The 13,048-nt window shown below is 37.4% G+C and overlaps 1 protein-coding gene across 13 annotated transcripts in view; it reads right to left on the reverse strand.

Annotated features, from left to right (window-relative positions):
- epb41l2 (erythrocyte membrane protein band 4.1 like 2) overlaps positions 1-13,048 on the reverse strand; it is a 96,472-nt gene that overhangs the window by 41,607 nt on the left and 41,817 nt on the right. For all 13 annotated transcript variants that reach the window (XM_048208218.1, XM_048208209.1, XM_048208207.1 and 10 more), the window contains exons 5-7: positions 7,972-8,076; positions 3,081-3,123; positions 70-145 (exon numbers count right to left, since the gene is read on the reverse strand). In XM_048208218.1, the coding sequence (XP_048064175.1) occupies positions 70-145; positions 3,081-3,123; positions 7,972-8,076 (224 nt within the window). The remainder of the gene's footprint in view (positions 1-69; positions 146-3,080; positions 3,124-7,971; positions 8,077-13,048) is intronic.

Genomic DNA, 13,048 nt, shown 5'->3' on the forward strand with positions numbered 1-13,048 from the left:
ATATTAATCACCACAATTAACAAGCATGCAACTGGTGTGAGACAAGCAGAACTCTGTGATTTCATCTACCTGGTTATGTCCTCCGTCAGCTGGGACGGGTCAGGAGGGTAAAACTTCACACTGAACGCAAACTGCCACTGAGAATCTACCACAAAACACACAGAGAGAGAACAAGAGTCGATTAAAGAAGAACGGCCGACATCATTTCCTCCAGTAGAGCGTCTCTGACTGCAGTCCTTCTTGCCAACTACACTGAATATCACAAGTGTGTGTGTGTGTGAGTGTGTGAGAGAGAGAGAGAGTTTCCTTTTCTTATGCACTTGGATTTCAATAAGTTTCAATAAGTTCCAGAAGCAGATGTGCCATAGAGCTATAGGGTGGAGGGCTTGTGGGATACAGCAGCTGGTGGCGATTATGATGGAGTCTGAACGGGTCTGGTGTCTGTTCAGTCCATTAGCAAACCAACACCACTAGTTCATCATTCAGAAATTAATGTTTTAAAGGCTGAAATGAGCCACACTAGTGATGAAGATGAAGATCTTGAGACACCATTAGGGCTGCTGCTGCTTCATCGACTCACATGACATGATGCGCTCAGATCTGGTTAGTTGCTTTTGAAAAACAGGTTTTGTGTTTGGTTTGTAGACATCTCTGAATGTCAGTGGTTCATGCCTTCGGCGGCCAATAATTCACAGCATAAAACGCACTGATCTCGACATAAACTACCTGTGTTTTATGCTGTCTGGGTCAGACCGTCTGTGACCTCGTGTGGTTTTGTTGAGGGTTTTTGAGGACGAGGAGTTTGTCACACAACCTGTCTATGTTTACATCCAAGTATGATCGGGATAAATTCATTTGAGAAATGATGCGACAGTAAGGGTGTAAAGCTACACAAACATGACGGTGCTTTACGTACCTCGGTTTTGAAGTCACGGTTCGGTACAGCAGAGGGAGAAAACTAAACATAAAATTGCTTTTTTTAATTATTAAACTTTTTTTCTGAATAAATGTGTCTCTGTGTTTAAATAAATTCAATTATAATTTAACATGCATTAAATATTTGAGACATTTCTAACAGGTGAAGTAAATATAATGATGCATATATTTAGTGAAATGCTCCTCTAGAGTTCATTTCTCTAGTGAACTAACATGCTGTGGACACTAAATGACTGACCTGAGGTGAATGTGACGCTAAACGAGATCATTCTCAAGCTGTTTTATTGATGCCTTTCTGCAGTTGAAACACTGGTTGAGAGATTACATGTACCGTACTGTTCAAATACATGTACCCCTACTAGACAGATGAGAAAGATATGACGTGACGTTACATGACCCCCGGATTGCTCATCATTAGTGATGCGACCAAAATGAAAAACCTAAACACTCTGGAAACACTGGGGCAAAATGCTCATTTAAATTAGACTGTATAGAGTAATTCTATTCATGTTATAAATCTGGGTCAACTTCCTTCAGTAAGTTTGACTTCATAAGAACACACAGACTGCAATAATGTTTGGACAATTGACAACAGTATAGATAACACTATTGTTTTAATTTAAAGGACATTTCCTGTGAATCATACCCGGGACCAGCTCAAAAGTTTCTGTTATCAGATCTACAGTAAAGGTTAATATAATCCAGGAGCACACTCGCAATACGGATAAATATAGAATAATAAATGCGAGAATGAGTGGAATGAACTCATGGCATGCATGTCGTGAACTTTAGGTCAGGTCATTCTGCTGTGGCCGGCTCTGGGTCAGAGGTCAGGACGCAGCAAAACAAAGTCAACCTCATTCTTTCAGAGCGAGTCTTTGGAAATGAGGACACAGCTGCCATTTTTATAGACATGTCCTTCGGAAGGAGACTCTCTCTCTCTCTCCGTCCGTCCTGTTTTTCTATTTTCAGCTCTCCTCCAGACGATCTACAGACTGAGTCATAACAGCAGATAAGACATCTGATTCACCTGTGTTTGTGTGTGTGTGTGTGTGTGTGTGTGTCTCTGATATACAGCACCTGACTGCATGTCAAACAATGGCACAATTTAGAGTCAAAGAGGAAGTGTTCTGCACACACTCACCCCCAGTCCAGAGCTGTAAAAGAGGATTTTAACCCTATAAAGTACTTCTAAGGCCTCTAAATGATCAACATGATCTGAAAAACCTGTCACACACATTCTCCTTCAGTCCTTCCGTCTCTGATTGATAGTTTAGACTGTTTTATCAAGTAAAAGTCTTATAGTATAACTGTACGAACATCATTCAGCTCGTGCTTCTCGTGTCTTTCTGCTGTCAAATCTGCACTGATTTTATTAAGTAAACGTAAGAATAACTTTGATATTGATATTTCAGCTGGACTGAAGCAGCTTTACTTGATTATCCAGACATCATTTATTATAAAAATCATGAGATTCAAATATGATCATCAGGTTTATTTGTTCCTTTCTAAATCATTATTGTATTGCATTGCATTATATGTTTGATCATAAAACTAAGCATTTAAATATCATCTTACCAAGACATTAGTGGCAGATATTGATATATGCATTTTATGCAAGTATCTGCTGTAATGTTATAAAGATCTGATTTACATTACAAACATACGTTTTGTCCATATAAATATCAGCATCTGCAGCAAATTGCATATTTTTGCTCAATAAAATTGAGCTTTCATATTCTCACTATATCAGACTATATGAGCCATAAAAGACACATCAGATATAATACTAATCGAAAAACACATATGCAAACTTAAAACATGATTTTTCTATTATTTTGTATGTCTTTGATCGATCCCTTTAAGGACAGCAGTTTAAACAGACTTCTGCATGTCATTTTGAACACAGAAGTGGTCAGCTGACAGCATGCATCAGTATTGTCCTTGTGTTTCTGAATGCGGTGTGAATGAGGAATCCGCTCTCTCTCCACCCTGTGTGCGTCACTCCAGCGCTGTGATAATTACAGTTATTGAATCTGCAGATGTGCGAGAGGAGCGATAGAGCCAGAGACTGAATCACACAAACCCACCCATCATCTGCCTGACTGATCACATGTAGAGAAAGAGAAAGAGACGGCACGTACTGCGGATCTGCCGCTTGATTTCCTTGGTCGGGTCCAGCCAGCACTGCAACACAAAAACACACAGTCAATAAAGCAGCTGCACTGTATCATCAACACCAATTCTGTGAGCGTGAGCTCATTCTCTGCTGCAGGGGATGGTGTTCGTCTTTAAGAGAGTTCACGATGGAGGCGACAAACATCTGGATCCTTAAAGTGACCGTCGGCCTCGCTGCATACACCACTGCACCTGAACTCATTTCTGATAGCGTTTTTCCATTTACATCTTTTTTTTTTTGCAACCCAGACCACTATTACATTTCCACTGCATGTGCACATGGCTTTGTACGGCAGGTCTGTGTGTTAACGACTTGGTTAATGAATCTCTTTGCTATTTGCATACATACAGCTGAACTAGGGCCCTATGATTTCAGGAAACAGACGGAACTCAGTCATAAAAAAGGAATCTACTGTGTAACGCTGAATATCATCAATATTAAAGAGCCTCAAAGACATGGTCTGAAACATAACCAGCTGCACTGAGAGACTAATGAACGGATCTATTCATCTACTAAGAGAATTACAAGACAACATGCCTGACCAATCCCATGATGCACCTCACAAGAACACATGTGTAACTAATGCTTTTAGCATCAACTTCATGCTTCATCAACAATGGCAATTAGAGGACTGATCTGATCACAGCAAATCAATATCAGTGTTTGTTCAGTATCAGTGTTCTGAAGGTCAACTTTTTATTAGAGATGCACAGATACTAAATTTCTCCACCGATAGCCGATTATTCAGAGTGATATCTGCCGATACTGATAATGATACCAATAGTTTGGGGGAACTACCTTTTATACCTTCTTTTAAATTAATAATTTCATTCTAATTAATAATTAATCCTTTGAAAGAAATGCAAATAAAAACTTTCCATTTCATCAACTTGTTTCAGAGTAACTGGTATCAGTTATAAACAAACACATTACTCAAATTAATATTAACACAAATTAACTAAATTCTGAATATTAAATTATATTTCTAAACTTTCTGAATGTTATTAATTATTAATATTGAACATCAAACTGGTTTCTTAGAATTTCTTTACACAAAGCACAAATTCAGTGCATTTTCCTGCCCTCTTTTGATTGACAGGATATATCGGCCCTGACTATCGACTAGGGCTGTGAATCTTTGGGTAGACAGCGATTCAATTCACGATTCATAGGTGTTCGATTCGATTCAAGAATGATTTTTGCAAATTCAGAACGATTCGATTCGAGACGATTCACATTAAAATTCGATTTGATTCTGCATTTTAATATGCATTCATAGGGATATTGAAATGCTTTCCTCAATGTGTCTTAGTCAGGGTGTGAATTACACAGCGACCTTCAGGAGGTCAGAGAGTAAGGGCAAAAAAAAACCCTTTTGTTCATTGTTAATGTTAGTTCATGTTAGTTCTCAATGATGAAGCCTATAAAAATCGGCATTTGTGGAAATTTACATAAGCCAAAACTTTAAAAGGGCTTTAAAAGTATTTTTATGTTAAATATAGTAGAGGATAGTGTTAAAGGCTACACAACCTTATTAAACTGATCCAGGTACATTAAACATAATAATGCTTTCATGGAGAGACTATCATGCACTTTCCCAACTAATCTTAAACTAACTTTTCTTCATGGAATAGTTATTAAAGCCATCTTTGTTCTCTTTATACGGAGCATTTTCCTTATGGTGATTCTGAAAGAAAACGCGCTGGGTTTCTACTGTTGCTATAGTAACGAACGCAACTTTAACGCGCATCTGATTGATAAACTGCGCGCCCTTACGTCAGTGTTGTTAATGGTGTAGTTATTTCAGCAGTTTCCTCAGTTTAATGACATTAAGTTCATAATTTCATTTATCATTCATTGAACTGTGCGTATGCATTTAGACACTTACATTATGTGTAATGCGCGCCCCTGAAACTGCTCAGGTAAAGTCAATGAATCATTTCCGACGTTTCCACGCAATGAAAGCTCAAATGTGGGCTATGGAGGCAGTGAGAGGCGGTAAAGAGTGCAGTGCATGTCTGTGAGGGAAGGCGCAAAATGACGGCAAATAATGTCTCCAATTCGCGCATGTAGTAATTTAATGTTTATATATTTTAAAAGCACTGAATCGCTATAGAATCGCGATTAATCTGATTCTTAGCATTTTACATCGATTATCGACCGAAATAAACGATTCACGATTCAAAAAACATGTTTCAAGATCGATGCATATGCATCGTCAGGATTTGTAATCGATGCATCGAGAAAACGAGTGAATCGTTACATTTGCTTTTATCGGCCGATACCGATTATTGGCCGATATTAGGGTGACCACCATCAAACAAACCAAATGTGGGACGATTACTAAGTTTGTGTGGGACAATGTGGGACATGTTACCAACAATAAAACACAACCTGAAGCTGTTATATAATGTCTATCTAACTTAATAAAAACATTTGTACTATGTCTTTCAGCTGATAAAAATACTTTGTTCTTTAGTCACTTCCACAAAACACCATTACATCACAATGTAACATAACATGTCTTTATTTTACATGTCATTTAAATTAAACATCACTGACCCTAAAGGCAGCAGGCATCATGCAGATAACCATTTTTGAATTAGGTGACCAGATTTCTGAAATGGAAACTGGGGACATTTCCTATTTGAGTGGTCAAAATATCACCAAAATCTCATTTGTTATTATCTATTTAAAAAACAGGGACAATACATTTTTTAATGTTTTTGTTTAATTGTTGTGGGTTCCTTATAGGTGATGATAACATTAGTGTGACTTTACAAAAGCGCATTACATTACAAAAATAAAACATAAATAGGCCTTAAGAAGATAAATATTTAACAGCATTTAACAAATATTTTTTTAACATTATTGAATTTAATATTTTAATGTTCACAAGCTGTTTTGTATACAGAAATTACAACTGTTTTAACTATTATTTTGCATTTTAGACTCATTTTAAGCACAAAGTATGTGAATTATTGTATTTTATTTTTAATTTCTGAGAGTGTACCTTCACCACAACGTGTGTATTACCGTGACTGCGGAACTTTTGTGGACGTTTAAAATTGTGCAAAACAATCTCGCACCCTGCTGAGGCCATGTTATAAAACATACAAACAGTATGAATAGTTAGTATGTTACTACCTTGAAAGTGATAACGATGTTTATTTTGATATTTGAAGATAATGGCGCTTATTTGATCAGGTCCAGATCCAGATTACGTGCCTCATGAAGTAGCGGCGCGGGCGCGACCAAGTGTAGCTGCACAGCCCCCTCTGTTGGAGAACATGAACACTACACAATTTCTCCAGCAGGCTGCTCTATGCTCGTCGGTCTTTTTGCAATGTATATGCGGGTTGTTTTGAACGAGCTGTAAAACGGGGACATTTCCGTCGACAGCTCCAGTCGGGAACAGAACACCAAAAACCGGTCTGGTCACCCTATTTTTGAAACAGTTCTGACCAAGTCCAACTCTTCTCCACATTTGGATTGACAGCCGTCACAACCTACTAGTGACCGTGTTTACTCCTTTCTTTTCAACCATTGGATAGGATTTTAAAAACGGCTGTTGTAGGCTATTTGTGTAAGGCGGGATGTTACTTCTGTCGAAGCGCTGTTAAATATAGGTGAAAAACTACGCAGCAAAAAGAATAAATTTAATGCTTTCTTAAAAAGGCAAAAGAACGCATGCACGTTTTCTTAATATTATAATTAAAAACCAACAGACTGATGAAAATGCGGGACATTTTCTCAATATGCGACGTGCGGGACAAGGAGTCAAAATGCTGTGCGGTACAACACAAAGCGGGACAGGTGGTCACCCTAGCCGATATATCTGTGCATGTCTACTTTTTATGTGAATATTACCACACGAGTGAAGCACAAAACTTTATTTACAAAATAAATAATAGTTGGATATGTGCCGAATGAGAGTGGTACATGAATTTAATTTAAGCCATTTATTCACCCAATTCTCCATGAATTTAACAGAGTTATTCCACTAGACAAGGAATCTCTTGTTTCTTTTCCCAAATCTTCACTCACGTCTCTCTCATTTTCAATCTCTCTCCTGCATTTCTTCTTTTCGTTCACTTTTAATAACTATATTTGCATCCTTTACTGTGGTAAAGTCCTGCTCGTGTCCCACATCCCTCTCAAAGCACAGAGTGGAATATATGACCACACGTTTATCTTTGTGGGGAAAAGTAAAATGTTTTATTGAATATTTAACTTCCGTGTATTATTTAGGTTATGAATGTTTTACAGGCTGTAGTGTGTTTCACTGACGTAAATGCTAAAATAAACATGCAAATTTGGTACAAAGTGGATGTTTGATCTTTATAATTTTTAATATTTCAAAACATATTTCTCCCCCAAACCATCGACAATAGCTGTTTCCATCACGTTTTTAAGCACATTTTGAAGTATCGCATCAGAAAAAAAATATCCCTTAATTCGCAAAAAAGTTTGAGGTGGATTTAGACTTGTGCGAAAAAGAGTTAATGTGAATAATGGGAGATGGAAACACATTTGCTGAATAAATTCTGACATAGCAGACATTAAACATGTGACTAATCGACTTTTTCCACTGATGGTGTTTTATTTACTATTTTTTTACTACGTTAGCACCATCATTCACTCGAACACCTTGATGGAAATGCACCTAATTCTCATTTGTTTGTTTTTTTTTGCAAACTTTGCTTCACATTTGGATGAAAACCCACTGTGACCTCACAGGACAGATGGGATTTAAATCTGGCTCTGTTCCTCACAAAGCATCACAGGAATATAGTGCACAAGTCATATTATGACATGTTTTGATTATTTTTTCCATGTATTGTGTGTGAACTCACCCTCTGCTCAGCATTGTCTTTAAAGCTCAGGCTGAAGTAATCCTTCTCCAACAGATTCAGGTGCTCGCAGACTTCAAAAAACAGGTACTGGCCTTTCGCCCGTTTCTGGAGACACAAAGAGGAAGAAAGATGAGTGGAGTATTTGGACATTATTTATAGACAAAGATGTGCTGCTCATCCAAGTCGCTTCATTAGCTGCAGAACCAGGAATAGTTCACCCAAAATGATCATCCTGTCAATATTTACTCTCCTTCATGTCGTTCCAAACCTGTATGATTTTCTTCTGTGAAATATAAAAGAAGAACTGTTTTCTTACATAAAATGGGGTCCATAACAATTCCACAGAAAAAAAAAAAAAAAAAAAGACAATCGGGTTTGGAACATGATGGTGAGTAAATGAGGACAGAAGTGTCATTTCTTGGGTGGCACTTGAAGTATTCCCGTAAATGCCAGTGCTGGCACAGTAACGAGTCTGAATGGTGACTGTGTGGAGTCTCGGAGTCGGCCTGAAGCGCCACACACAGACACGGGCTCATAATGGGCCTGTTTGAGCCGTTCCTCACATTCTGTTGATTCATCTCGAGAGCGTGAGTGTTAGTGTGACTCTTGAGGAATGAGAGGGCTGGTTGGAGCTCAACAGTCTCTCTTTCCTCTCCAGACACCAGGAGCTTCCAGCATTAGTCATTGAAAAAGATCTGAAGACAGAGACGCTGAAGAAGCTGCATTCTTCTATCTGCTCAGGCTTCAGCCCACCCATACCCCAAACTGCTCATGCATTTCGAAGGTTTCTTGCACCAAAAAAATCTAGTTATCTATCCACCTTTATCCTACGTTCCATGAAGCTCTGCGCAAATTATGGAATTAACAAATATTAAAGGATTAGTCCACTTTTAAATAAACTTTTCCTGATAATTTACTCACCCCCATGTCATCCAAGATGTTCATGTCTTTCTTTCTTCAGTCGAAAAGAAATTAAAGTTTTTAATGAAAACATTCCAGGATTTTTCTTCAATGGGCACCAAACAGTTGAAGGTCAAAATTAGTTTCAGTGCAGCTTTAAATTGTTCAACACGATCCCAGATGAGAAATAAGGGTCTTATCTAGTGAAACCATCGCTCATTTTCTGAAAAAAAATTGAAAATTATATAAGTTTTAACCTTAAATGCTCATCTTGAACTAGCTCTCTTCATCTTCTCCTCTATTAGAATTCCAGCAGTGCTAAGTGTATTACTGCCCTCCACAGGTCAAAGTTTGAACTAATTTTTATATGCAATATGCTAGTTCAATAGTATATAACAATTGGTTCAAACTTTGACATGTGGAGGGCAGCGTCTACACTGAAACTAATTTTGACCTTCAACTGTTTGGTGCCCATTGAAGAAAAATCCTGGAATGTTTTCATTAAAAACTTTAATTTCTTTTCGACTGAAGAAAGAAAGACATGAACATCTTGGATGACATGGGGGTGAGTAAATTATCAGGAAAAGTTTATTTAAAAGTGGACTAATCCTTTAAGTATAAAAACCCCAAAAACTCAAAGTCTTTACAGACGTGTTAAATATTACTGTAGATATACATGCAACTCAATATTATGTAACGTGTATGTATGTTGCATGAATAAATAAAAAAAAAAAGTCAGAAATTGACAAAAATGACAGACAACATACAGTCAAACTGAACAATAAGGATGATTTGTTTCAGTACTATTTAATGGAAGTTCCCCGAATCGGAGGCACCAACAATAATTGAAATGGAACGCAGTAAATCGTTCAAAATAAAGGCAGATATGTGTGTGCTACTGTACCTTTAAGACTTGCACAGTATTTTTAAAAGATTATATTATGACTTATGACGTTATATTATATTATGACTTATAATGACTTATATGACTTATGATGTTATAATAACATAAACATGATAAATGTCCTTGTTTTTCAGTTTGGTTTCAGTAAATGGTCTGAATGGTTCTTCCCCTTTTTTCCAGTGTCTAAGTGACAGTCATATCAACTAGACACACAAACAAAAACCAAAAGAGTGCCTGTTTAGGGTTTGGATGTTTCTGGTTATGACATGACACACAAAACCTCATAAGCTGCTGTTATGAATGCAATCACACCAACTAATCCACACCAGATTTACTGATGAGTGATCAGATGTTATGCTCCGTAAACTCTACAGATGCTGCTTCAAAAAACACACACACACACACACACACACACACACACACACACACACACACACACACACACACACACACACACACACACACACACACACACACACACACACACACTCACACAGCTAATGGATTTCAGTTTCCAGTGGATCAATACTGGGTGATTCTGCAGCAGCAGGGCTGCATTAGTGAAAAGTGCATTAGGGGAAGGATGAGTGCAAACAAACACTGCGGCTCATCTCGGAGAGCACAGCTGTCTGATGGTAATGTGTTAATGAATAAAGAAAGTCACAGGTGGAGACGTGTTCTCATGGTGTCGGCACAACGGCTCTGAGCACAACAAACCAGAGAGATTTACAGCTACTGGTGAAACATCACTTCTGCTGCTCAACACACATGAAGGTCAGCTGATCTACATGCAAATCACAGGTCTACAACTAGAGTAGAGGAAGTAATGATTTCACCGCTGTAAAACGCTGTCAAAGAGTGACAGCTATGAGGATAAAGAAACATGGATGAATGAGGAAAATAAAGAGCAGGAGATGCTTGATATTAAAAGCACAATACACTCCTGAGGAGAATAAACAAACAACTCTCATGCTGTCTGACACACCCCTGTAGTGTACAACAGACAGCCATAGAAACTCAAACCGTTTGAGTACTGAATTCAGTTCTCTTTCATGGCATTTTGGGCATGAAGAGTCAAAATGCCCTTCTTGAGTTTTCACATAGACACAGTCAGTTATGTTTCAAGTGAATGTAAACAGTTGGGTGTATCTTTGATTTATCATATTTGTAATTCCAAATAAATCTCCGCTGTTCTTGTAAGATTTTTCTGACATCATCTTGGTTGCTGCAACTACATGGGCCACAAAGAGCTTACGAAAGCTTGTTGAAAGGCATCACTCAGGTCAGTGCTTCATAAACATTTCCAAGGCATTAGATATACCATTGAACACAGTGAAGAGATTCATCAACAAGTGGATGAAGTATGGCACAGCAGTGACATGATCTAGAATTATATTCTAATTTAAAAGACATAATTTCAGTTGGGGATTTTTTGGCTTGTCTCCTGAGGCCACAAGAGAGCGCAGTGAGCAAAATATTAATGCACCACAATAAATTGTTCATTCAAAGCAATGAAATAGCACTGTGTAAAAAAAAAAAAAGTGCATAAATCAAAATAAATCAAAATATAATTTTGTAAATTGCATAAACAATTACGAAAAACATGATGTATTTATGCATAGTTTAAAGGGTTAGTTCACCCAAAAATGAAAATTATGTCATTAATTCCTCACCCTCATGTCGTTCCACACCTGTAAAACCTTCATTCATCTTCAGAACACAAATTAAGATATTTTTGATGAAATCCGATGGCTCAGTGAGGCCTCGATAGGGAGCAATGACATTTCCTCTCTCAAGATCCATTAATGTACTAAAAACATATTTAAATCAGTTCATGTGAGTACAGTGGTTCAGTATTAATATTATAAAGCCACGAGAATATTTTTGGTGCACCAAAAAACAACTTATATAGTGATGGCCGATTTCAAAACACTGCTTCATGAAGCATCGGAGCACAAATGAATCAGTGTATGGAATCATGATTCGGATCACGTGTCAAACTGCCAACGGCTGAAATCACGTGACTTTGGCGCTCCGAACAGCAGATTCCATAAACTGATTCATTTGTGTGCCGAAGCTTCCTGAAGCAGTGTTTTGAAATCAGCCATCACTATATAAGTCGTTATTTTGTTTTTTTGGTGCACCAAAAATACTCTCGCCTCTTTATAATATTAATATTGAACCACTGTACTCACATGAACTGATTTAAATATGTTTTTAGTACATTAATGGATCTTGAGAGAGGAAATGTCATTGCTGGCTATGCAGGCCTCACTGAGCCATCGGATTTCATCAAAAATATCTTAATTTGTGTTCTGAAGATTAACAAAAGGTCTTACAGGTGTGGAACAAATGACAGGGTGAATAATAAATGACAGAATTTTCATTTTTGGGTGAACTAACCCTTTAAGACAAAGAGCTGAACTGCCAATCACAGAGTACTACTTCGGGTTTAAAAACATGAGATGCAGTGGAATGGAAAAAAAAAAAAAAAACAAAGTCATGAGACGTTTTTTTTTTTTTTAAACTTTTTAACTTTACATGGCTTTCTAAACACGCGTCTCTCTTGTGCGAGAAATGAGTGGAACAGTCAAAGATGTCCATCTAGCGCATGTTTAGATAGAAAACAATGGAAAAGTAGCACAGAAAACGTGTTCTGTGTGAACGGCTTGATTACGGTTGTGACGAGGCATGGGCCGGTTCCCAATTTCAAGGTATACTGTGGTTTGAAAACGCTAGTTTCAAAACCACTAAAATTACTATATATTATATAAACATATAGTCTAAAACAGCTTTCAGCTTCGATTCACAGTAAATGCTGCTCTGCAAGAGCTTGAGTCACTTATAATCTGCATTTGGGAACGCAACGTGCACCAACCATCCGCAATGAGTGTCATTTATAAATCTGTTGTCAACAAAGAGAAACGTCTCCCTGGGCCTCCTGCCAAAATAAAAGCTCAATGGTTTAACGTTTGAAAGCAAGACATCCATAAATGTTAGTATAGCAATTTTACTGTTGTTCTGTAAAATTAATAATGTAACGTATTGTAGTGAATGGAATATAAATACACATTTTTTAAATTTTACAGTGTTTATATTATTGCAATATTAATGCATTTTTTTAAATTATTATTATTACGGTTTTCCTCTGTCTTTTTGCCTGGCTCACTTAAAGGGGTACTTCACCCCTGGAAAGATGAATGTGTATTTAAAACTGGTCATTTATGTAGTAGAAATGTGAAATTCTTTTTGAATTCGGAGCTTTCTAGACTG

The sequence above is a fragment of the Megalobrama amblycephala genome, linkage group LG11 (assembly GCF_018812025.1).
Source record: "Megalobrama amblycephala isolate DHTTF-2021 linkage group LG11, ASM1881202v1, whole genome shotgun sequence".
NCBI classification, from domain to species: domain Eukaryota; kingdom Metazoa; phylum Chordata; class Actinopteri; order Cypriniformes; family Xenocyprididae; genus Megalobrama; species Megalobrama amblycephala.